Raw genomic sequence first — 24,823 nt, 5'->3', positions numbered from 1 at the left:
GGTATGTTACTCCCTGACTGCGACGAGTAGCGGCGCCGCAAGGGTTAAAGCAGTCTGTCCCAGCTGACAGTCAGCTGATTGGGCTGTGATTGACAGCTCCGAAAAGTTTCCTTGTTTCTATACTATTATGCTAATAGCAGCCGCTTTCGCCGCCTCCCATTGGAGGAGAGTGCCAGTCAATTTCCCATTTGAGTCTGACGTCACGGGTGCTATAAAACTCGGCAATTGCTTTAAACTCTTCTCGCTGGATCAGAGGCTTTAAAATCTTTTTTCATCTTGGAGCTGTAGCTTGAGCTGCTAGTCCGCTCGGCCTCTCCACAACCCCCCCCCCCCCCTTTGCTCTCGGCCTCGCCTTGGCCCAGGACTTTGCAATTTTGCTTTTTTTTTTTTTTTTTTAGAAAAAAGCCAAAACCAAAAAAAGAAAAGAAAAGAAAAAAAAGGCAAGAAAGAACTAAACTCCCCCCTCCCTTGCCTTCAGCCGGCCTGCACCTCGGTCTTGCACTTTGCACGGAGGGAGAGGGTGAGAGAGAGAGAGAGAGAGAGAGCGCGCGCACGCGAGGGATCCGGAGAGAGAAAAGAGAAAATAATAATAGTAATCATAAGAGCCAGGCAGAAGAGGAGAGAAGCGTGAAGTGTTAACTATCCCGGTGCCGAGACCCGCGCCTCCGGGACAGCCACCCGCCGCACCACCCAGTCCAGGAGCAGCCGCGGCGCGCGCCCCGCCTGCAGCCCGGCCGGCTTAAGCGAGCCCTCCTTATGCAAAGCGCGCAGCGGAGCGGCGAGCCGGGGACGCTGCGCACCGGGCCGGGCTCCTCCGGCATCCTCACCGCCGCCGTCCTCGCCACCACCACAACCGCCAGCTGCGGAGGACCTTCCCGAGCCTGAAGCGCCCGGGATCCGAGCTCAGGGAGGCGAGCAGGCGAGGAGGGGGCCCGGGGCGAGCGGGAGAGAGAGAGAGAGCAAGAGAAAGAGAGAGAGCACATTGGCGTGAGCAGGGGGGAGGGAGGGCGGGCGGCGGGGGGCTGCGGGCAGGGCGGGTTGGTGGTGTGTGCACGTCGAGCTTTCGGGCCACAGCCACCGCCCGCGCGAGCTAAGAAGCGCCCTAGCCCGGCAAGCTGGCTCACCCGCTGGCCACCCAGCACCAGCCCGCTGCCCCTCTCCTGCCAGCCCATCTGGCGGAGCGTCGGCGGACGGCGGCGGGCGTGCGGCGGACGGAGGCAGGAGGATGGCTTCAGAACTGGCAATGAACAATTCCGACCTGCCACCAGTCCCCTGGCCATGGAATATGTTAATGACTTCGATCTGATGAAGTTTGAAGTGAAGAAAGGAACCGGATGGAGACCGACCGCATCATCAGCCAGTGGTGGCCGTCTCATCGACGGGGGCTCGCTGTCCTCCACCCCCATGAGCACGCCCTGCAGCTCGGTGCCCCCCGTCCCCCAGCTTCTCGGCGCCCAGCCGGGCTCGGGCAGCGAACAGAAGGCGCACCTGGAAGACTACTACTGGATGACCGGCTACCCGCAGCAGCTCAACCCCGAGGCGCTGGGCTTCAGCCCGGAGGACGCAGTCGAGGCGCTCATCAGCAACAGCCACCAGCTCCAGGGTGGCTTCGATGGCTACGCGCGAGGAGCACAGCAGCTGGCCGCGGCGGCGGGGGCCGGCGCCGGCGCATCCCTGGGCGGCAGCGGCGAGGAGATGGGCCCCGCCGCCGCCGTGGTGTCCGCCGTGATCGCCGCGGCCGCCGCGCAGAGCGGCGCGGCACCCCACTACCATCACCACCACCACCACGCCGCGGGGCACCACCACCACCCGACGGCCGGCGCCCCGGGAGCCGCGGGAGGCGCGTCCGCCTCTGCGGGCGGCGCGGGTGGCGCGGGCGGCGGTGGACCGACCAGCGCCGGGGGCGGCGGCGGCGGCGGCGGCGGGGGCGCGGCGGGGGCGGGGGGCGCCCTGCACCCGCACCATGCCGCGGGCGGCCTCCACTTCGACGAACCGCTTCTCGGACGAGCAGTTGGTGACCATGTCGGTGCGCGAGCTGAACCGGCAGCTGCGCGGGGTCAAGCAAGGAGGAGGTGATCCGACTGAAGCAGAAGAAGAGGGCGGACCCTGAAAAACCGCGGGCTATGCCCAGTCCTGCCGCTTCAAGGGGTGGCAGCAGAGACACGTCCTGGAGTCGGAGAAGAACCAGCTGCTGCAGCAGGTCGACCACCTCAAGCAGGAGATCTCCAGGCTGGTGCGCGAAGGGACGCCTACAAGGGAGAAATACGAGAAGTTGGTGAGCAGCGGGGTTCCGAGAAAGACGCCTCCAGCAGCGACAACCCGTCCCTCTCCCGAATTTTTCATGTGAGTGTGACGACGCGATCCCAGCTAGCCACCTTGTTAAATGCTCCGTTGGGGTCCGGCTCCTGAGTGGGCTTGCTAGTTTGCAGGGCCGCGCTCGCCACCACCATCGCCCCCTCCCCTGGCGAGTTTGCTCCACCTTGGCCTTGCCACACACAGACACAGGACACACACACACACACACACACACACACACACCAAACTTGGTGGTGGTGGTGACCGTTTTGAATTGGGGAGGGAAGGGGGTGATCTGGCTCATGAATTGACAACCTGAATTCCCCATAACTTGCTAGCTTGGTTGTTTGTTCTTTTTTTTTTTTTTAAACACCCGCCCCCTCCCAACACAACCCCTGGACTTGCACAAGGGTCAAAAGATCTGAGCAGAGTACTTCATGTAGGACATAGCTCACCTTTGAATCCGGCCGTCAATCGCCTGTATTTTTTTTCTTTCTTTCTCCTTTTTTCAGTTCATGAGCTGGTGTTCATTCTCTGTGTGTGTGTGTTTATTTTGTTTGGATTTTCTTGTGTTTTTTTTCTTTGTTTTGTTTATTTTTTGAGCTTGCCGTGTTTCCCAACCTCGGCCCTCATTCCCTCTGCACCAAGTTTCTTGAGATTAAAGGAAAAAAACAGCAGGTTTTTTTTTTCTTTCTCCTGAGTTTCTTCTGTGAGATTGAGTTTGCAAAGGAAAAAAAAAAAATGTGAAAATGCTCTAGATCTTGCGGCGTGCTGAGTTCCACCGGGTTTTTCAGCATTGTATGCTAAAACAGAATGAACTAAAGCCCCTCCTGAAACCTGCCACAATCAAGCCTGCATCAAGCTTCTGGGTGTGACTCCTGAGTTTTGGCCTTACGTTGCCAAATCTGGAAGTTTAGTCTGCCATTAAAAAACAAACAAACAAAAAGACACAAAAAAACAAATTTACTCTCATCTCATGCATTACGATGCTGCTACTTTGTCTTAGCAACAATGAACTATAACAGTTTCAAAGACATTATGGAAAAGAGACATTATATTAATAAATAAACCTGCATGCTGGACATGGTATGGTATAATTATTTTTTTCCGTTTTTTACCTTTTGGCTTGGAAATGGACTTTTGAAGACTTAGCGCATGGCGCCCATACCTTTTGTTTCTCCGGCACTCATGACTTTTTTGAGTTCATAACAACAGGAAAAGTTACAACCCCAAAGCCTTCTTCCCTTGAAAGTTTGCTTCTCCTCCTGGACTGCTTTGAGTTACTATGAACTTCAGGCCTCCCATTGTAAATGCACTGAAGGCATTCCTTGTCAAAGAGATTACCAGAATGGGCTACAAATTTACATGGCAAATATTATAGAACATAAATTAAATATTTCTTTTAGGTAACAATGACGCCTGCTTTGGGGCACATTTAAGTTGTTGCGGATTGCCAAAAGCAGTCTAAATTTTCTTTGAGAAGAAAGAGAAAAAGAAATCTGCCCCAATTATTTTTTTTGGTTTGTTTTTATTTTATTATTATTATTCTTTTTTTTGGCTTTTGGTCATTGTCAAATGTGGAATGCTATGGGTTTCTAGTATATAATTTAATTATAGTTTTTATAATCTGTTAGCCCAGTAAAAGGTATGCTACAGATAAAGGAATGTTATAGATAAATCTGAAAAAGAGTTAGGTCTGTGTAGATTGTAGATTTTTTTTAAAGGGCCGATGCACTAAATTGTTTACTGTTGTGATGTTAAGGGGGTTAGAGTTTGCAAGGGGACGTTTAAAAGTTAGCTTCTGAAGCATGTGCTCGCAACTTAAATATAAGTTGGGTATGTGTAGTTTCTGCTATACCATGGACTGTATTGAAAACCAAAGTATTAAAGGGGAAATGCCCCTGTTATATCTGTGGGGTATTTTACATTCAAAAAAATGTATGTTTTTTTTCCAAAATTAAAGTATTTGGGGACTGAATTGCCATATACGAACCTGCAAGCATATAAACAAAAAAATCGCAAAACTGTTTAGAACGCTAATACAAATTTATGCAGTTATAAAAATGGCATTACTGCACAGTTTTTAAAGCAATGCAGATTTTTTACAGTTGTGTTGTGGTGCAGAAACTGGATTTTCTGTAACTTAAAAAAAAATCCACAGTTTTAAGGCAATAACCAGTAAATGTTATTTTCAGGGACTGACATCCTGTCTTGTTAAAAAAAAAAAAAAAGAAAGAAAGAAAGTAAATCTTACCACAATAAATATAAAAATCTTTTGTCAGTTACTTTTCTTTTACATATTTTGCTGTGCAAAATGGTTTTATAACTTGAGTTACTAAACTAACCACGCGTGATGTTCTACATGCTTCTCTTCATTTTCAATTCTGGTTATATCAAGAGAAAGAGTAACCTACAATAATAAACTGCTTTTTTTTGATTCTGTTCCGTTTCTTAGTGTACAGATTACTGGGCCCGTGTCTTGGATGTATTGGAGCTTGAATGTGAAGTGCAAAAATTCATCCTCTTTGGTTTTTGAACAGGACAGTTGCAGGCAGTAGCTCTAGGGTGAAGTTATAGGCTATTCTGAGAGTGGAGGAGTTGGCACCATTTAGTCATTAATCCTATTTAATATAGATATGAATGATGACATCTCAATTTTTATTCCCCAAAGTTTTTAGTTCCCCTAAATGAGCTGAGCCATTAGAAAAGGGAGAAAGAGGGAGAGAGAGAGAGAGAGAGAGAGAGAGAGAGAGAAGAGAGAGACAGATGCACACACATACACATTTTCTCTCTCTCTCTCTCTCTCTCACACACACACACACACACACACACACACACACACACACACAGAATGGATCTTTCCTGGACAGATTGAGCTTCTGACTCAGGAGTAAATCCATCTAGAGAGATGGACCAGCAAATCTGACTCACCAGAGGTTGCATGAGAACATAGACATTTAATGGTACAAGATAAACAATTCCCTGCCATTGTGCCAAAAGTGATTATTTTTTCTTCTTCCTTTATCTTGCCCTGAGTTTCTTGTTGTACAGCCTTGACAAGACTAAATATAAACCACAAGTCAAAGTTGTTTGATTTCAGGTTAACTTTTTTTTAATTTAAACGAATTTTTTTATTTTTTTTTTAAATGAAAGTCATTTGTTTTAAATGAGAAAAATAAGCCTACCCTTTCCCCACAGAATGTCTAGGTCATGCCAGGTTTAACTGTTATCTAACTACATTTCACTAGGAATCTTCGAAGAGCTTGTCTCTCCCACACAGACAAAACTAGGATTACATGAGTTCCCAAAATTATAATATAAGAAATAATGCCTTCATGGGGCAAAAGCTATGCTTTGATGTATTATTGTTTGTCCTCAAACCAGATTATAAACGGGATCTAATTGAAAGATAACTTGAAAAAGAATATCTTTTACCTTTCAGTTGAATTCCTAAACCCTGACCCACTTAAAACGTGACACAAATCCCTGCAACCATGTTACAAATACAGGCCATTTTCTCTTTTGGTAGGCCTCCCCTGAAAGTTAATGGAATAGCAGACAAAGCCAGCACTGTTTTGAAAATATAACTAAACACAATGACCTTTGTCTTATTTTGTTTTCAATTCCTTTTCCTTTTAAAAATGAGATATTATTGTAACCCATAGTAAAGTCTAGATTTTTAAGGAAACAGGTAGTTCTTCAGGCTGATGAATTCTGGACAATTTCTCGTAGGCCTTCCTGGCTCTTTTGCACAGAACACAGGACACTGTCTACACTTCCTATACTAACCTGTCTTGATGACCCCCGAACACTTAGTGTTTCTCGACAGAAATCTCAATGGCAGAACTTCTCAAATATGCTGTAAATTAGCCGTCCTCGGCTTTAGAGGTTTTTATTTCTCTGCTTACAGCCAGAAAATACACACATACCACCCCTCTGGAGAGGAGGAAATTGGTATAACATTTGGATCAAAAACTCAATGCCAGCAGGGAGATTTTAGGCAGATATATTCTCAGAATAAGAGTGACATTTGTCATATAATGGCTGCAATTATTTATCAAAAAGCGTAACCTGAGTTGGGGAGAAACATGATTACATAATAATTAAAATGATTAAGCATCTTGATAGAATTCTATAAGGCAGTTCAATATTAGAAGCCAGTTTAGGCCCCAGACATTAGGAAATAAAGCAGCAGCAGCAAGCAGCAGTGTGGAAATGAAGCCGAGGCACTGGCTTGAAAAAAAGAGTTAACCTCCACTGGAAAACACTTTCAGGCATGCTGAAACTTTGGAAGAGAATAGTAAACAGAACTAAACAAAACGAACTCTATCCCGCCCAAATGTGCATTATTACAAAGAGATTCCTAAGTTTCAAAACAAAGCGGAAGGAAAGAAACAGAAAGGAATCACATAAGAAAGTCTAGCTTTCCCTTTTACACTGCATTTGGAACTTTGTCTAAATAGTGTTAAAATTCCTCTCATTCCAATAATGGAACAGCCCCACTGGCAAGCTGGAGTCATCAGTGGGCTATGCCACGTTTGGGAAGCCCAGCAGCACGTGCCCAGTGTGCTCATGAGATATGAGATGCACATAAGATGTATGTAAGCCGTACATTAAAATGGAATTTGCGGGTTTGGAGAATGATTTCCACTTCGTGCCCTTTCTAAGGAAAAAATTACTGGGTTAGAGAAGAAGGCTAATGAATCTATAACCACCACACTAAACAATTAACTACACCGCTTGTCCAAAGGGCTCATTGACCCACAGGAAAGGGTCCCAGCGCTTATCTGCCCACCAGGCATTCAACCAAACCGGCGTAATAGCTTCTAACCTATAATAATAGTTTCAAAAGTATACTGGAATTAGAACCTTTGGAACGTGTGTGTGTGTGTGTGTGTGTGTGTGTGTGTGTGTGTGTGTTACAGATATAGCTATAAAGAAAACTTTCCCCAGAGCAAACAGCTAGCATTTTGAAAGCATCTTCAGGCTTGCGCATTCTTAGCAGTGTATCTTCATTGTTTTCCTGGCAGAGAATTGAACTAAAAAAAAAAAAAAAAAAAAAAAAAAAAAAAAAAAAACCCAAAAAAGTAAGAAATTGACTTCTCCCCCAAACCTGTGCTGGGGCAGGAGATTTATGTGACTGGGGACCTTAGTTTTTCAAAGACTCAAAGACCGTGGTTATACTAGTATTGACTAGTTTCTTGCGATGTCAAGCGTGTCATTTGTCAGACATAGCTGCTGTAAATGAAACCAGTGAGTGACAAAATGTAATTAGTTAAATCCACAACCTCCGTGTGCTCTCCCCTACAGCCGACACCCACTACTTTAGTCTTTAAGACCCTCCGCAAAAAATCACTTCCTTTGAATTTCCTGCCCTGTGTACATTTCTCCTTTTCAAAAAACAAAAAAAAAAAAAACAAATCATAACCACTTTTCACAACACATCTATCTGACATCTGAATATATCGACATCAAGTAGGCCCAACCTGTACCCAATCCATAAATCTACTATTTAGACATTTACATCTTGGTACCCATGACCACCGAGCCCCTTTCCACACAGACGCTCCAAGGGGAGCTGCTGTCTGTTGTTGAAAGTGCCTGATGCTAACATCCTGTTCTGTCCTCCCCTTTTACCTTTTACCCTGGTCTTTCTAATGTGGTTAACATCAATTCGAGATTTTAGGCTTTTAAATAGAACTTCCTTTGGTCAAACCGCCGATTTTGCTGTTAAGAGCATGAGGGGAGAAAAATGGTGTTCACCTTCATGGGCATGGCACACAGCTTGGCTCTCCAGCCAGCCTCATGCCAGTTCCTGGGCCAAGTCTCAGGAGTTGCTTAGGACGTATCCTAAAGCTGCAGAGCACAGACAGAGTATCCAGGGCCTTCTTTGTCTTGCTCCGGTCCGAAGGAGGACAACTTTACCTCCATAGCCACATTATCCTCAGCTTGACAAAAATATTCCTACTCTACATGAGACGAATCAATACCTTAAAATCTGATTGTCACTCTGGAATCTTTGCTTTCCTTTTATTTTTTTTTCTTCCCCTTGGAGTGAAAGAGAAAGGAAGATGGAAACTCGTGAGTGACAGCCTTCAGACATCTGATCACTGTCTCCATAAAAACTCACACTGCCGCTCTGAGGCCTTAGCGCTTACACAAACTGTCAGCGAGAGCAATAGGAAGTGCCTCGCAGCCCACTTTGGAGGTCCAACTAGCAGTGTTTCCCGCTGTGATTGGCTTATATTTGATTAGAAAAATAATAATTTAGCTCCTTTCTAGGATGAAGCAACATCATTTAGTTTTTGTTGTTTGGGGCATTTAGGAAAGTTTTCTCTGCCGTCGGAGCCTGTGGTTTCTGCTTCTCCAGTTTATTCCTAAAGACACTGAGGGAGTCTGTGCTTTCCTTCAAAACTCGAAGTTTATTTTTGCTCTTAGCTGATCCTCACCTTCAAAGATGTCCCAAGTCCAGGGTTGAGCGGTAGCCATAGGGGACGGGGACAGAATCCAGGGTCCTTTGATTGAAATCAGGATTTGTTTTTCAATTTGTCTAGAACAGGAAAAGCCTTAATCCACCTTCTCAAGAGACAGCTTTTATCACTCTGAATACAAATCTGTAAAAGGCTAACATTACAAACCCCCCAAAAGGAGGACTCTCTCCCATCTCTCCAGGCTTTGCTCTGTCCAGGCTCCTGGACAAACCAGGCTCTTGCTGGCATTTTGACTCTAGTCGGAAGTTGGAGATGCAGTGAGGGAGTCTTAGCTTGTAGGGCTGCCTCATGGTTGTTGGCAACATAAAGCAACACAGTCTTGAGACAAACCGGGGAGGGGGCGTTGTCACCCTCTAGAGAGGAATGAGCAGAAGAACAAAGCAAAATCAAACCGCAAAGCCCAGGTCCCTGCTGTAGCTATAGGAGGTGAGAAGGGAGAAGGACTGGGAAGGCAAGAATCCCCAGCATAAATAATTCCAGAGCTTTCACCTGCTCAGTGCATACATATGGAAGGCAGGACTCGAGGGCAGTGTGCCTTTTCTCTAAAAGTGCACACATGCAGACTTGCTTTTTTGCTTTGTTTTGTTTTACATAGGGATCCAAAAGGAAAGCGAGCTTTGATGAAACCTTCAGTGCCTCAATTGGAGGGAGCGTTTATGAATATGTTGTTAGTTGTCTGAAAGGGGCAATACTTTGCCCCACTCAGACACTATATCCTGATATTTGCACATACACTGCACGAGGTTTCATGACATCATAACCGCTTTTGATCGGTTAAATTTGAAAGCCCTTTGTGTGTGCCCGCGCGTGCATGCTTGCGCCCGCGCGTGCATGCTTGCATGTGTGTGTGTGTGTGTGTGTGTTGTGTGTGTATGTGTGTGCATGCCCACACGTGTGTGCATGTGTGAAAGAGAAAGAGAGAGAGGTTTGTACAACAGACAAGGCCAAGAGAGAGAGCACACATCAACAGCACGCAGAAATCAGATGTTTATATGAATGTGCAGGAGTTGGACGGGTTTAAGAAACTCCCCAAACACATTTTCCAGAGGGAGGCCGTGATAGGAATGTGGAGTTCCTCCCTGAAATTGGAGGGGGTGTCTGTTGAGGGCCTCCTCCCGCACAACTCAATGTTTTTTTTCTTCCGTTTTGTTAGATCACAAATGCCCCCCAGTAGACTTTAGATTACAACATCGCATTCCTTCCCTCTGTACAAATCCATCTTGAGTTTTTAGTTGCCATTAAGAAAGGGGCATTAATTCAAGAAGGGGACCTCGGGGGGTGCCTCCCTGCTTTGGGACAAAAAACAGAGGGTGGAAGGAAACAGTTCTAGGCTTGCGGTCCTCACCCTCCCTGACTCCAAGCCTGGCTCGGCTGATTCTGTCCCTAGATTTCTTGGTTGGAATCCATTCTGATTCCCAGTCTTGCCTGCTTCCAAACTGAGCTCTCAGAAGAAAAGAATTTCCCCACATTTAGTTTAGAGAAGCTACCATACTTGCAGGGGAAGAGGAAAATGTCACATCAAGAATGTCTGTGACCCGAACATCATAACAGTTACACATGCCCCTTTTGCAAACAATAGTTTTCCTAGGTTCTGTGTGACAGCAATTTACTTCTGGGAGCCTCCAGACGGGGGTTTCGGACGTCCTGTGGGAACTCTAGCAGGAGAAAACATGAACCTGATGTCCACAAGACAATAGGCCATTTTAATCAATGCTTAAAATCCAGAGGGAAGGAAGAGGCTGCAACAGCTAGGGAAGGAATTACTGACAAAGGCCAACCTTGACCTATGACCTCCAATTGCTGAAGGGCCATCTCAGGTCATGCTTAGGGACTCTCCCAGGAAGTATTTGCTTGCGGGGAGTACTGATATGAAGTTGGCAGACCCCTACATCCCCCACAGATTAAAAGCAGTGAGGCCCTTCAGAGCCAAAATTTGAGCCCCTTACCACCTGACCCTGTCACCCCTAAATTGTCAGCACCCCTTGCCTGCCATGTCAGTCAGGCAAGGTCACGAAGGAGCCCCCAGGAATGGCATGATCTTCCAGCCAACAAGCAGTTAATGCCACTGCAAGTCACCCCCAGGGAGCAGGGTATGCACAACTAAGAAAGGAGTCCTATTATGCACCTAAAGGTGCATGGTTGCCCACTGTATAAAGCTCTCTATAGGTAGGAGTGAAGAGAAAGGCAGCCGGGGAAAAGGCTGAGTGTGGCCCCTTTCCCAGCATCCAGACACTCCTCGCCACACACCACAAGAATACACATCTACCTCTGCCGTTGATTACATACACTTGCCTTGTGGGGACCAGCCACATAGCTGGTCCTCAGTTCCTAAACCAGAAATTGAGGGGGTCAGAGTACTGGACAGAGCACAGTACAGGGACTGTCCCTGACTGGTGAACGGCAGATGGGAACCTGCTGGAACGAAGAGACTGGTCGGACAGGGGGAGCCAGGATGGCTGCCTGTGGCCAGTGACTTCCTTAGGCCTCCAGAAAGTCCTCGTGCTATGCCCTGCGGCTACAGGCCTAGTGGAAGCTGGTGCCTGTGGGGACCAGGAACCAGTGTCCCTCTGAGAGGCCCAAAAGACAGCCTGGTGCTAGGAGCAACTGTGTGTAGCCACAACCAGCTTGTCCTGTTACAAGGGTTTCTAGTAATAGGCCCCAGCCACAGCACCCCTGCAGGGAAAGAACTCTGATGTGTTTTGGGATGTGGCTGAAGTTGTCCCCGAGGATGAGTCTGGAAGGAGCAGACCTTCTGGGCTGTCAGAACTACCAGAGGAGCTGTGCTCTGGCCCCGGGTGGGAAAAGCAGGATGTTGCCAGGACCTCCCTCCACCTTTCCCCCAGTATCCCCGCTCTACCTCCCAGCACTCTGGAACTTTCTGTAAACAAGACAAGCATCTCCAGAGCTCTAGAGCTTGGTGTATGTTACTCTATTAATCACCCAGATTCGCTTTTTCCTTTCCCTGCTTTAATTAGACAGAAGAGAAGTGAGAACAGGGGACTCCAGGTAGTCTGTTTTAAAATCTTTAAAGTCTCTCTTTATGCTTTGGTCTTTCCATGGTCTATAGCTGGGTGCCCCCTTGCAGAGCAAAGCCAGCTGAGTGAGCTTTGGGGGAGGGGGGCTTCTCCAACAGTTATTTTGCTTTTCTGGATTTAACACAGTTCCAGACAAACTGCCGACACCTAGGAATTGTCTCCTTTAAAAGGAAACACTTTGGGAATGGTTTCAGCCAGGCAGCCCCTGTCTCATAGGCACTGTCCTTTGGGACGGGTAAAGCTAGTCAGCCCCCTGTGTCTAAATGAACAAATATTCTATATTTTAACTCTCTGTCCCTCGGTGTGGGACTTAGCTGTGAAGGTGAATTCTTTGAAACCGAAACAATGATTATGCATCAGATATAAACATCTTAATACTGCTAGATCATTTTAAAAACCCTTTTTGACTGAGGGGCAAAAGAAAAAAAAAAACCACGCTGCTAACAATACCATTACCAAATCTGTTTTAAAACCCATCTTTGTGTCATTCTGATTTAGACAACAAGTTCAAAATATTCTGGCCTCCGCCATTTATTTTTCTGTTTGACTCCTTTGAGGTAACACAATGAAGTGCAAAAGCTGTTCAAAGACAAATCTACAGTTTCTACGTTATGAAATTAAAATGGTCACAGGGTAGAGTTCTGTCCATTTGGCCTTGCGTGAGCAGAAGAACTAGGCTTGCTTCCGCTTGTCACAGAGCACTCCTCATCTAAGAAAGTCAAGGGACACTCCCCCTGTCTGACTAGGGCCGTTGGGAGGCACAGCCGACAGCCTGTGACATATTTTCAGGGCCTACTTTATTCTTTCTGAGGCACTCACTGTGGTGTGAAGGTACTGAGCCCTTTGAAATATTAACTTGAATATTGGGTTGTTGCTACTAAAGCAGCAACGACCTCTTCCGTGGTTAGGGTGAGAGGCTCTTTGGCTGTCAGCAAATCTGGCCTCGACAATCATGGTCATGGTCCAGGGCAAAACTCTCCTCTCTTACTTGTATTGGAGATTCCCTGACCCTCACCCCTCCCAGTGACTGGTCCAGTAATAGTAAGTGGAACAATGGCAATAAAATGCCGTGACTTTTAAACTCAGTTCAGGTGTGCAAACCCCACGGCCCTCCTCCCACAGGCTTTGGAAAGTAAGTGCCTAGATCATCGGATAGGTTCCCCAGGTGCCAGCGCGTAGAGGGTCATCTTGGAGGAAAATGACACCAGCGATCTAAGAGGACAGCTACTTTATGAGATTTCAGGCAAGATGCCAATATTGCATTTAATGAAGCCGATGCGTTTCCTCCTCCAAAATAACAGATACTATCAATGACAGGGGCCAGGAAGGACGGGTGGAGGGGGGGGCATTTTTGCAAAAACCCACATCCAATTATTGCTTTGTAATATTTTTTCTAAAATTGTAAAATATGCCCTGCTAGTATCTGAGCTCGTGCAAGTCCTCCTGGTCAAATCTTAACATGTTTTGGCTACATCCCCCAAGCGGTTGACACTGCCTTTCCTTCCACCATCGTCTATGCTACAGTACCCTCCCCTTCCCTTGCCTCTCTAGGAGAATCCATTGTTCCTCAAGACTTTTTTTGTTAAAAAGAGAAAGTCGTTCTAAATGGGAATTTTTATTTTTTTTTTATTTTTTTTTTGTTTTGTGATTAACTATCTAAACTTCCAGTAAGGAACAGTTTTATCTTCATGGCATGCACGCTTCCAAGGTTTTGAAACAATTTCAGCATGTTTCTTGTTGTCTTTTTTACTCCTTTTTGCTTGTAAACATGCATGTTTTGGAGAAGACGTGTGGATGGAGACGAGACAAGTGGATCTTACAGTTTTTAAAGCGTTTCATTGGGAAACACAAATGAAAACAGGTGATTAATTCCCGATGGTCTGGGCAGGTACCAGGGCCAGGATTTGTTTCCCCAAGCAGTCCTACACTTTATTAGATAAAGAACATTCGGGAGAATAAGAATCACGGAGCAGAGTGGCAATTTAAGTAAAGAGTACGCAGCCTGTGGAATCCAGCATGGGAATGAGTATTTTGTCTATTTGTTCCCATCCATTGTAAAGCCGTCCAGATAAGAAGGGTGGGAGATTGGAGGGAAATAATGAAGCATCCTTGCTTACTACTTACTACTCACTCGACTGCAGTTACTGTACACAGCTTCCCCAAAACCACGTGGAATATTTTAAATCAGATTTTAAATATATTTTGACAGCCTGGACTGGTACAGTGTGACTATCCAGGGGAGGAAATGACAAGTCTGTTTTGTCATTAAGCTGCTGTCTAGAAAATATTAGGCTCTGTACGCCAAATGAACGCTATTTTGCCACCCACGTTAGTATAGCTAATAAGAATGAGTGGGTTTTTTTTTTTATTTTCTTTTTGGAAAGGTAAGCATTCTGAATCGTTATGCTTTGTTATTCAGTGTAAAATAAAAAGTCCCTTTTTTTAAAAAAAAAGAAGCAACCTCATTTTCATTTGATCCTTCTGAGTACTCCTGGTTACTAATTTAAACAGAGAAAAAATAATAAACAAAGGGATAGCATCTAAATGCTACTGAGTGTTAAGAGAACATTTGTAGTGATTACCTAGTGAAACAGACCATGGAGATGGGAGAGAGAGCAGAGTCTGGACAAGCAGGCACAGTAAATGCCCGAAGAACTGGACCAACGGTTCCTCCGAGGAGTTGGCCATGGGAGACAAAGAAAAGCCCACCAGAAATGGTTCAGATTCCCCTTCTAGGAACCCAGAAGTGCTTGGTTTCCTGTGAACTGAGAACAGTTTCAAAGCCGATACAGGATGGTCCTACTTTTGGTGGCTATAACCACGAGGGGGAGGCTTCCTTCACTCAGACCCCTTTTCTGGCTTGAGGGGCTGAGACCACCACGTAAGATCAACTAGACCAAATTGGGCTTCTTTTAGCCATCTCTGCCTTGCCATAGATAGTTAAGCTACCTTGCACGTACTGTCCTTCAAAGACTCTTCCTGGATATTAATCACCCTTTGTTTATTTTAATATATTTACCGAATCAGGTACCCAAGGGACTCTTCTACATCTGTGATGTGAGCAAAGCAGTTGCCTGGAGTCAAACAGGTATGCGTGGATCTTCCATATGCATGTGCTTGTTTGAATGGATTTGCCATGCGAGGGAGGGGACGTAAGCTACCGGAGCTACAGCAAGCTATGCTGCGCTCCACAGACACGAGGAGTCCCCGTTTTCAGTCATTCTGGCATGAGTGTCTCACATGCAGCGTAAACTGTGACTGCAAGAATGACACAGGCTATCTGGGTGCGAACCAGCATGCTGGTCTGTATTGATTTCTGTACCTTCTTCTCTGCCTCATACAGAAGAACTAATCCAACCTGAACAGATCTCAGCTCCTCACGTGGGTACCACAACCCTCTCTACCCACACTGGAGCAGGTAGTCCTTCTCCCTGAATGTCAGATCATTGGATGAATTTGAGCAAAACTGACATCCGGTGTCTCGATCTGTTCTGCCTGGATTTGTGAACATTCCACATTTACAATGGCTTAGCATATCTGTTCTCACATTTGGAGACTAGCACGATTTCAGGGCAGAGTATTTTCCTTCTGAGTCCGCGTGTCGGTGGAGCCGCCTTCCACAGCCATCGGAGGCAGACTGGGAGGGAAGGGGACACGTGGAAGGCCACACTCTGATTTTCATCTACTGGAGAAAATAAAGCGGAGCTGTTTAAACGTGTTTTCAACTCCAGGTATCCCAGCATGAACTTAATTATGAACCCTCTCCATTTGGAGAGTCAGGGCAATGCTTTCACACCAACCATTGCGTAGTGTCGTGGTTTTGTGTGGACCTTTTACCGCTCCTTAGCTAGCGAAACAAAGTAGGGTTTCTATTATTATTATTAAAAAGTTTGCTTGCTGAGAAATTTGCATGAAATACTTGTGTTTTTCCCCCTCCTGGTAGCTAGCAAAACTGAAAGGGGTAAAGGTCACGCTGTCAAATTGTGCTTCCTCGAAAAGAAGGATCTTGAGGGACGAGGTGAATGAGAATATTGGTGGTGGTGGGGGGAACAACAGAGCTCACTTTCACGATTTAAAAGTAGTGTCTGATTATTTACAGGCATTAGCTGTGGTGAGGAAAGACTCATTTTTAATAACCGTGCCGTGAATACACAGTACGGTTTCTCTGCTAACCTTATAAAAAAAAATTACCAGTTTTCTTTAAGGAATTTCTGTATCTAGATTTGAACTTGGTGTATGCCTGCGGTGTGATTCATATGTCCGTACATGCATGCGGTTGTAGTGCTTATTCCTTTTTTGTGTGGGTATTTTTAATTCTCATTTGAAAGTCACCTGTTAAATACAAGGATCCAGGCCTACTGGTAGGTTTGGTGACATTGACACCACTCATTTTGAGAAAAAAAAAAAAAGTTAATGAACATTAAAAGCAGGTTTCACACTGGTCCTAACCCCACTAGTAATATTTCATACGAGGTTACCGGTGGGAGAGAAATCAAATTTCAGCTGTGAAGATGATTGACAGGCAGGAGCAAGGGAGAGAAAGGCATTTTGGTCAGGAGGGTAATCTTGGGGGAGGACAATGCCTTCAAGTTCCTTATGGCCTTAGGTATTCTACACTGATACGCAGAAAGCGCACGGTCTGGAGCTCTGGGGAGAGGTGCTCAGCTTATTTTTGGAAAGTCTCTTTGGCTAAGGGATTTCACTCAAGGAAGTGCAGATATGGCGAGTCAATCGGCTTTCGGCCTCTTGCTAATTTCATCAGGCACAGCTTGGTAGCTCCTGCCCGGCCCTTTCACATTAAGGTAGGTTTTAAACATGGAACCACAAGTCTGGAGGGAGCTATCTAGCTGTTTTTATTTATCGTCAGAAATACAGTCTGGATTATATGATGGTTCATGTCCGTGTTACAAAATGCTCATCCAAGGGCTGGAGAGACGGCTCAACTCTTAAGAGCTTCCACTACTCTTGCAGAGGATCCTGTTCAGATCTTAGCATCTGTATCGGGTGCTTCCCAGCCACCTGTAACTTCAGCTTCAAGATGTCTGACACTTCCTCTGGCCTCCCAGGGGTACCCAACACCCAACAGATGCAGACAGACAGATAGACAGACAGACTGATACACACACACAACTTTAAAATATTCACCAGTTGGTCTTACAAGAAGATTAAATCCTCTGCTTTGGCAGACTTCCTTACCCTTGACTAGTATATGTCACAGATCCAAATCTGCTAACCAGTCCAAATGCATACAGACTTTCCTTCTCAAGAAAGCTCTCCTAACACACAAGCCTAAATGCCTGAGCATGGCTGGTCTGCCTTCTATCCAGTCTTGCTTCTTGACTGACTTGTTCCACAGCCTCCCTGGCTAAGGTGTGGCAGTTGCCATGGAAACAAGTGATGCTATGGCCGGACTCTATGGCCCAAGGTGGCTTTTGAGCCAGCCTTTGAAGCTGTCTCCTGGATTGAAGTGTACTAAGGCATGATCTGACTTCCTGGGATCTGAAGCAAATTAGAGAGCAACCCTAACCTCGTTCCTGGTTCTTATGGTACCAACCCAGGACTTGGAAGGTGGCATCGGGTCATAACTAGCTCTCGTGTCTTTTCTGACCATTTCAGATGTTCCTGGTATTGGTTTAGACTCATGTGGATGCAGTCAAGTTGTATGGAGCTGTCCAGGGCATGACAGATGAGACACACACCCAGAAGAGGGAGGCTGCCTGCCTTGTCACCTATAGATGAAATTTGCAGAAATACACCTTGTGCTCATATTTCATGGCCCACCCTTCACAGCATGGGCAGGGTTTTCTTTGGCCTTACCTGTTCCCAGGGAATGACTTCAGAAAGTAGTCAGATGTAAGAAAGGCCACTCCCTATTTTAGGAACAGGGTAACATGCAGCCACAAGACGGAGACAAAGTCTTCAAAGTCTTGTCCCTGCTCACCTGTCTCTCGGTGTTTACCTATATGCCTTGGGAAATAAAATGCAAACCTAAGTTCACTATTCCCAAAGAGCATGGGTGTCTTAGCACAATATGGACGCCTGTTTAGTAACGACGTAAAGACGCCACATCCATTGTCCCCCACAGCAGCTATGAGAATATGTGATCAGAAATGATAAATCTGTATTTCCATACAAAGGAACACCCCCAAGACTGTAAGTTCTGATTGGCACCTCTGGAAAGATCTGGTCTTGACTCTGTCCCCTGATAATGCTGATTGGAGGATCTAGACAATACCTCTCTTAAATAAATCCTCTAAGATGATATTCTGTCTCACTTGAACATTTGTGGTGGACCATGCTGGTAAATCCCCCATGAGTGATTTTCAAGCTTATTGAATTTTTATATTCTTTGGCACTGAGACAATCAAGGAAAAGATTTTGTTTGAAGTGTTTCACTATCCCGGCTCACCCTAATTGTTTTCTGTTGCTGCTGTCTATTTATTTAGATTAAGCTCCTCCCCAACCAGCACACCGATTTAATCAATTCCTGACAGAGGGCCACTCGCCTAATCATGCCATCTAAATGCCTTGGTCTTTCCCCTAACCTTGAGATGCTATTTAAGTTTACACTTAAAGAAACATTTTGCATTTAGTGGAGGGACATGAGAGGAGGAAACTTTGTAAACCCTGTCGCCCTCACAACGTAAAACAAAAATGGTTCTTTCGCAAGGAAGTTTCATCGCAAAGGGCCCGTGGTCAGTCACCTGTAAATCTCAGACTTAAAGCTGGGCTTCCACAGGGACATTTAAATTCCCTCCCCTCCTACTGACACAGTCAGTCATTTCCTCACCCCTGAAAAGGACTATCAGGATTTGTGTCCGCATTTCTGGTTCTGCTCCTGGCACCTAATGAAGTTATCAGCAATAAATGAGCTAAGCGCTAGGGTTAGGGAGTTTTGTTTGCTTGCTTTTTGTTTCCATTGGAAATATTTGGGAAACGTCAGGACAAGGTGTGCCTCTCTCTCCAGGCATTTACTGGGAAGAAAGTAAAGCTATTAATTAGCACCATGCCCTTTTGGATGGAACTAATATCATCCAGAAAGAGAGAGGAGTGTGGAGTCAGGGTTCCGTGGGAAAAGCAAACTGGTGGTGGGATTTACAGATATTGTCAGCTGAGTGTTACCGTGGCAGCAGGTGTAAGCCCTGGTAGATGTTAATACCTCATTAACGGCGCAAGGATGCATCCTATAGTGGTCACATCAGGGATCAAGAGAGACAAACGAGAAAGATGAAGGAAGGGAGATGTTGCCGGTAGGATTTTGTTTTCCTCCTTTTGCTCCACAAGCAAGCATCATCTAACGCGGTTATTCACGTGCAGCTGCTGAAGGTTTCTGCTTGTCTTTCCTGTCTACTGAAAAGCACAGTAAGTTCATTTGCTGGCAGGTAGGCAGTAGAGGTGAGAATTGAATTGATCGCAAATGCTCCGAGAAATTGACCCTAAGGTCATCTTCCCTTAAATTGGGTTCCACACACAAAGTTTCTTTTCTTCCCTGGGTCCTGCCTACTCCCAGCAGCAGAATTGAGTTGGGGGCTGTAATTATTTAAAGGAATTCTTAGGCACCAGGGTTGACTCTCCCTGTGTACCCTTAATCAAAATAGAGACCTTTTGTTACTGACGGTAGTTAATTAAAGGACTGGCGTCTATACCGCTGTGGTGGACCTCTGGCTTGTTTATATTTTAAAATGAGGTCTGTGCCTGATGCACATGAAAAGAAGGGACCATAGCTGCTGTGGGGTTACCAACTGTCCTGAACATCAGAACAGAACAGAACAGAACAACAGAAGAGAATTTTCTGTTTACCTTTGTTATTTCTCTGCCCCTTGTTCCTCCTGCGTCTCCTATTCCCCTCCCCTTCCTCATTTCCCCTTACTGTTTTCTCCTCTTCTTCTCCCTCCTCCTACTTCACTTCTTCCACACCCTGCAATGGAAAACCATAGATTCCTTAAAAAAAATTCTCAAGGCATAAACTGTAGGTTTCACAATGTCGGGATCTCACACTGCACTAAGTGAGAGAAAGCGCCTGCTGGCCACAGGTTCAGACCTTCTCTGTTCTGCTCATGGATGGAAGCAGAGAGACCAAAAACTCCTGCATCAATGCTGACCTCTGTGAGCTAAGAGCTGCTTTCTCTCCTATGCTCCTGTGGCTAGCTCAAGCTCTGTCTGATGCCCAAAGGCTGTTTCCTTATTATTTTGTAAATGCCTTATTCTCTTCCTGCCCCTCTGCCTCCTCCTCCTCCTGCAGATTCTTCCTTTAAATCTTTAATAGTTTCTTGTCCTTACCTAGTAGAATTAAAAAAAAAAAGTACATGGGCTGTCACCAATTTTCTCTGGTGCTTTTGGAGATTTTGCCCTGCAGTTGAGTTTGCACTCCTGGAGTGGAGAGGGGAGAGGGGAGAAGAGGGACCCTGGGTTCCTGTGCAGCAAGGAGCTGAGTGTGCTACCCTGCCTGAGTCTGAGGGCTCGCAGCTGCCTTTCTCTCCAGATGGCCACAGAAAGCCTTTCTGTGAAAATCACCTGCTCTGTAGCAGCTCGCCCTTTACCCAGACTCCCTGCCTCTCTGCCTGCTCAGTGTCCTGCTGGCTCCATGGAGCCACACCAGAATGTTCATCCTGATGCTTTCAAAGCCAGGCCTGGCTGGACTGCGTGTCATAGGGGAAAGTGCAGCATTTTCCAAACATTCTAGACTTCAAGGACAGCCATTTAAAGTGTGATGTGTTTTCCTTTTATTTAGCTCTTCTCTTCTCTTGGTACCATCTTATAGGATCCTAGTTGAACAGGGCAAAACACGGCATGTGGGAATGGAGTGTGGCCTAGTCCCAACCCGTCCCTTCAGGTCTATGGGGAAAGAATGCACACAGCTCCCAAAGCATGCTTGTAGGGTTTGAGCTGGGAGTTTCAGCTTTAGTCCTGGAAGAAGAGGACACCGAGCCTCCTGCCCAAGAGGAGGAGGGTTCAGAGATGAATCCTGCAGTACCATTTGCAGGGAAGGGGAAAAGAAGGAAGAGCCTGTTTACTCTACTTCCTTTGAGTCTCCCTTTCATTTGAAACCAGCTGCAACCATCTAGGACTGGCTAGAAGGTAGGCTCGGGGTGCCATTCCTGCAAGGTGATTGTGCCTGTCTCTGCTTAACATTCTATTTAATTTGTTAAGCTCCATCTTATTTTTTTTTGTTGTTGTTGTTGTTCTCTGTGTGTGTACACGTGTGGATTTGTGCATGGGGGTGCCGGTGCCTAAGGAGGGTAGAATGGGCCGTCAGTCAGATCCCCCAGAACTGGAATTACAGGTGGTGATGAGTCCTCTGACTTAGACGGGAACCCAACTCAGGTCCCCTGGAAGAGCGGTACCTGCTCTTAAACACTGAGCCATCTCTCCAGCCTCTCTGCTCAGCTAGCATTTTATAGTATCAGACCTATCTTCACTAGGACCATTTTCTTCCACAATAAAAACAAAACAAAAAAAGGCATCTTGCCACCATTCCCACAGATAATAGGTGAGAGCCTCACTTTTGGAAAGAGGAGAGGCCGTGAGAGCTTCCTGTCAATTCATCAGGAGTTCCCTGCAGAGTGGTTGACAGGACAGCCATTCTGGGAAGGCAACTTTTACTGTTTCTTTAAAATTTAACTGGGATCAGGTCACAGTGTGTACTTTCCCTAGCTCCTCTCCTCACCTCTTCTTCCTTTTTATCTCCACTCCCCTCTTTTTATTCCCTCCCCACTTTTTTTTTCCTGCCACAAGCTGCAACAGAGATCCTTGCAGTTGATAATCAAAGTTTGATATCATTAAATTAAAACTGACTTTGGGGTTTTGCTCATGAAATAAACATTTAAACAACAGTGTCTGGAGAGGAGGCTTGCACAGTGGCTGCGATACCAGATTCATGTACGCAGATATATAAATATCTACGTGCATGAATATATATGTGTATGGTCTGTTTCCGAGCCTGTTAAAGCTGGTCCTCAAAAAGTGTCTTTGTAGACCTGGGCTGCTTCTATACTTTCACCCATGAGGCTATCATGACGAGGACATAAGTACATTGAAATTAATGACATTATAATTGGTGATCTAAATGCCACTTGTCATTCGGATTACTTTGTTATATTTCTTTTCAATTATGGCAGTTGTGCCTCAAAGAGTCAGAGTATGTAGCTAGAATTTTCTGTCCAGAAGCTATAGCACGCCTAAGCTTGGAAGCCTTGTTTTCCCCCTTCTCCCTAACAAGGAAGCTCATTTAGAAAGAAATGTTTATGTGAAGTGCTTGTCGGCTGGCATTTTTACTGGTCTACTAACCCAAAGGTAAAATATAAAGCCGTGTCTTTTCCTCGCTGGCTTGTTGTGAGTAGAAGGGTCCCTCCCTTGTTAGCTTGATAAATAATTTCACTAGGGGGACTCGGCTGTGTTTTTATGCTTGCTGTCTATTTTCTGCTTCCCGCAAATAAATTCCTGTACTCAGAGAGTACTAAAACTCCAAACACGTGGGATTTGCCCATTTTACTGCTGCTCTCCTGAAATATTTATTCGATCTGGTGTTTTTAATTAATTTTTTAAAGGAGAAGAAAAAGCCGTGATTAACATCAAACCAAAAATAAGTATTCATCTGTTTTTGGGGGGGGGGCCACTGGGTTTATACCTGGAAAGGCAGATGTTTTGAAAGGCTTTGCATGTTAAACTCTGCCTGATTTGTCGGGTTAAAGGCAAGTGTTATTGACTGGAGTTTTCTCATGACATATTTCCCTGTCTGTCTTTCCAGATTTAATTATTATGCTGTTAATGAGAGAAAGAAATAGGCATAGGAGTCTGTCTAGGAGCGAGGCAGCGGGCAATTAACATCTGTACGTTTGGAAAAACGAAACTGGTGTGAGAGTGAGAAGGGAATTGGTGTCCGTGCTGCTCCGCTCAAGTCCTAGGTATTTAATCTCAGTGTTTATTAACACCGAGACGAGCTTGGCGCAGCACAGGCCTCCACAAACATACCCCAAAACCATTGCAATAAAATAAAGCACAAATCAATACATTCTGGAAATGACCAGAATGCTAAACACAACGCATCGTGGGTTCACGGTGCGATGCTGAGTGATGGAAGGAATGAGAGTTCTGATTGTTAGGGAGACGATCATGTGACATTAATGCCAGATGACTTCATTCACTCATCTTTTCTTGTTTTCAGAGAAGACAGTCTGCTTATTCGCCCCTTGTTGCGTGCACACAAGCAAGGTTTTATTTTCTGAGATTGGAAACTATTTTTTACAAAGGTACCTTGGACGCGCTTGCACCCAGGATGTCAGTGCATGTGACGAGCATCTTGGAGCCCGAAGCACCTGAGCAGGGGGTTATCTGGAGCTCTCCCTTTCAAAGAAGAAGAAAATACACAGAAGGGGCCCTCAATGAGTACCCTGGCATGCGTGGAGATGGACCGTCATGACGTAGGACCTTATTTTCTTAAGCAGACACTGTGATTTTAACTAAGACGTTTCGCTTTGAACTGCTTTAGCTACAGAGATTATGAGGAAAATTTTAAAATGCATACTTCAAGAACCAGTGGCATTTAACATGTGTTAGGGCCACATGGAGGCCACACCTGTTTGTCGGCGTTCGAATAAACATCCGCGCGCTCAAACATCCCACCCAGCCACTTACAGACTTGAAGGATGTGAGGAGAAGCTGCTGGGAACAGCAGTCTCCCAGGAGACAGAACCGATGTCGTCTTCAGTCCTTTATACAAGTCCAGCAGCAGAAACTTGCATCCCCTATAAAGAAGTGGAGGGTACTGGGCACGAAGCAATGTAGGGGCCAGGTGACCATTTAGTACAATCTTGCTTAGGTGTCTACCGTGCCACTTCCACCCCAGTTAGTCTGTCCCCAGCCTTCCTGGGTCACACACTCCAACTTTAGGCCTCAGTTTGTACTGTAAGAACCCAAGCGTCCTCTCCGTGGCCTCTTTTCCTGAGCAGGGTGGAGTCCAGAGCCGTGACTTCTCATGGTCTTGGCCCCCAAGGACTCTTGTTGGTCTCCAAACAAATGATTCCCGTACTTTGATTTTAGGAAGCAATAGGAAAGGCTTTCCCTCTCAAAAATAATGATCGCCATTCCAGCCGCAGTTTGAAACATAATTGATGACACATCTCCTTAAAACTCTATAATGTGTAAGGAGTCACTCAGGACCCTGCCGGGCACTGAAGATAAATCAGTGTTGGTAAATCACGCCAACGTAAGCCCTGTTGAATACAAGTTGTCAGAGAAATCGGCACTGGTACTGAAAAGAATACAGTTTCCACATCTTGAAGATAGGAATTGTCCCTCAAAGAGGAGCATAAAGGATTAAATATGGTAATATATGTAAAGCACTTGGATTAAATATGTTAATGTATGTAAAACACCTGCACTGGGTAAACACCCCCACCATGTTTGGCCATGGACAATGTTACACGGGATGAAATTCTGACCTTGACACTTAACAAGCCTTGGTTTACATTAGAATGACTTTGTGATTACAGTATCAAACTCTTCCCCCACCCCCCTTTGCTTTAAAATAAATGATTTCAAAATCAGAAAACGGAGGTTGGTATAGAACAATAGCTTATGGCTATTCTTTTATTAAAAATCCCATCACCCCTAAAAATATAAAATCATTGTGCTTTGGGGATCCCTCTGCTCAAATATTTTAGGAAAATTGTGTGTTAAACATTTAATATTGCTGTCATCCATCTCCGAGCTTTTATATGCTAATATGTATGCCCCGTATACATATTATACTAACACAGATGGCATGCAGTATTTTCCAAACTTGTGCGAACATGGACCCTGATTTTTAAACAACCATTTCCTGTAAATAGCATTGTGCTGGGGCAATTTTGGAAAAAGAAATGATGATTGCCTAAAGTATTAAAGTCCTGACATTTCTTTCATTTAGCACTAAAGAGCCCTTTTATTAATTTTCCCTGGTGAAAACCTTGTCCTCAGTGATTCATTTGCATTCTGCGTGTTCATTTTGCTCATCAGCCCAGA

General features: G+C 45.4%; 1 protein-coding gene across 1 annotated transcript; it reads left to right on the top strand.

Annotated features, from left to right (window-relative positions):
• Positions 1-1,225: 1,225 nt before the first annotated feature.
• On the top strand, positions 1,226-24,727 carry Maf (MAF bZIP transcription factor). The gene is given in 7 exon segments (XM_038312847.1): positions 1,226-1,262; positions 1,265-1,992; positions 1,994-2,059; positions 2,061-2,105; positions 2,108-2,343; positions 14,849-14,909; positions 22,986-24,727. Coding segments are annotated over 6 exon segments (1,146 nt in total). The 3' UTR covers positions 14,883-14,909; positions 22,986-24,727.
• Positions 24,728-24,823: the final 96 nt, after the last annotated feature.

This window comes from Arvicola amphibius, chromosome 15, assembly GCF_903992535.2.
Source record: "Arvicola amphibius chromosome 15, mArvAmp1.2, whole genome shotgun sequence".
Lineage (NCBI taxonomy): Eukaryota > Metazoa > Chordata > Mammalia > Rodentia > Cricetidae > Arvicola > Arvicola amphibius.
The sequence above is the reverse complement of the archived record's forward strand: the minus strand, read 5'-3'. Positions and strand labels throughout refer to the sequence as shown.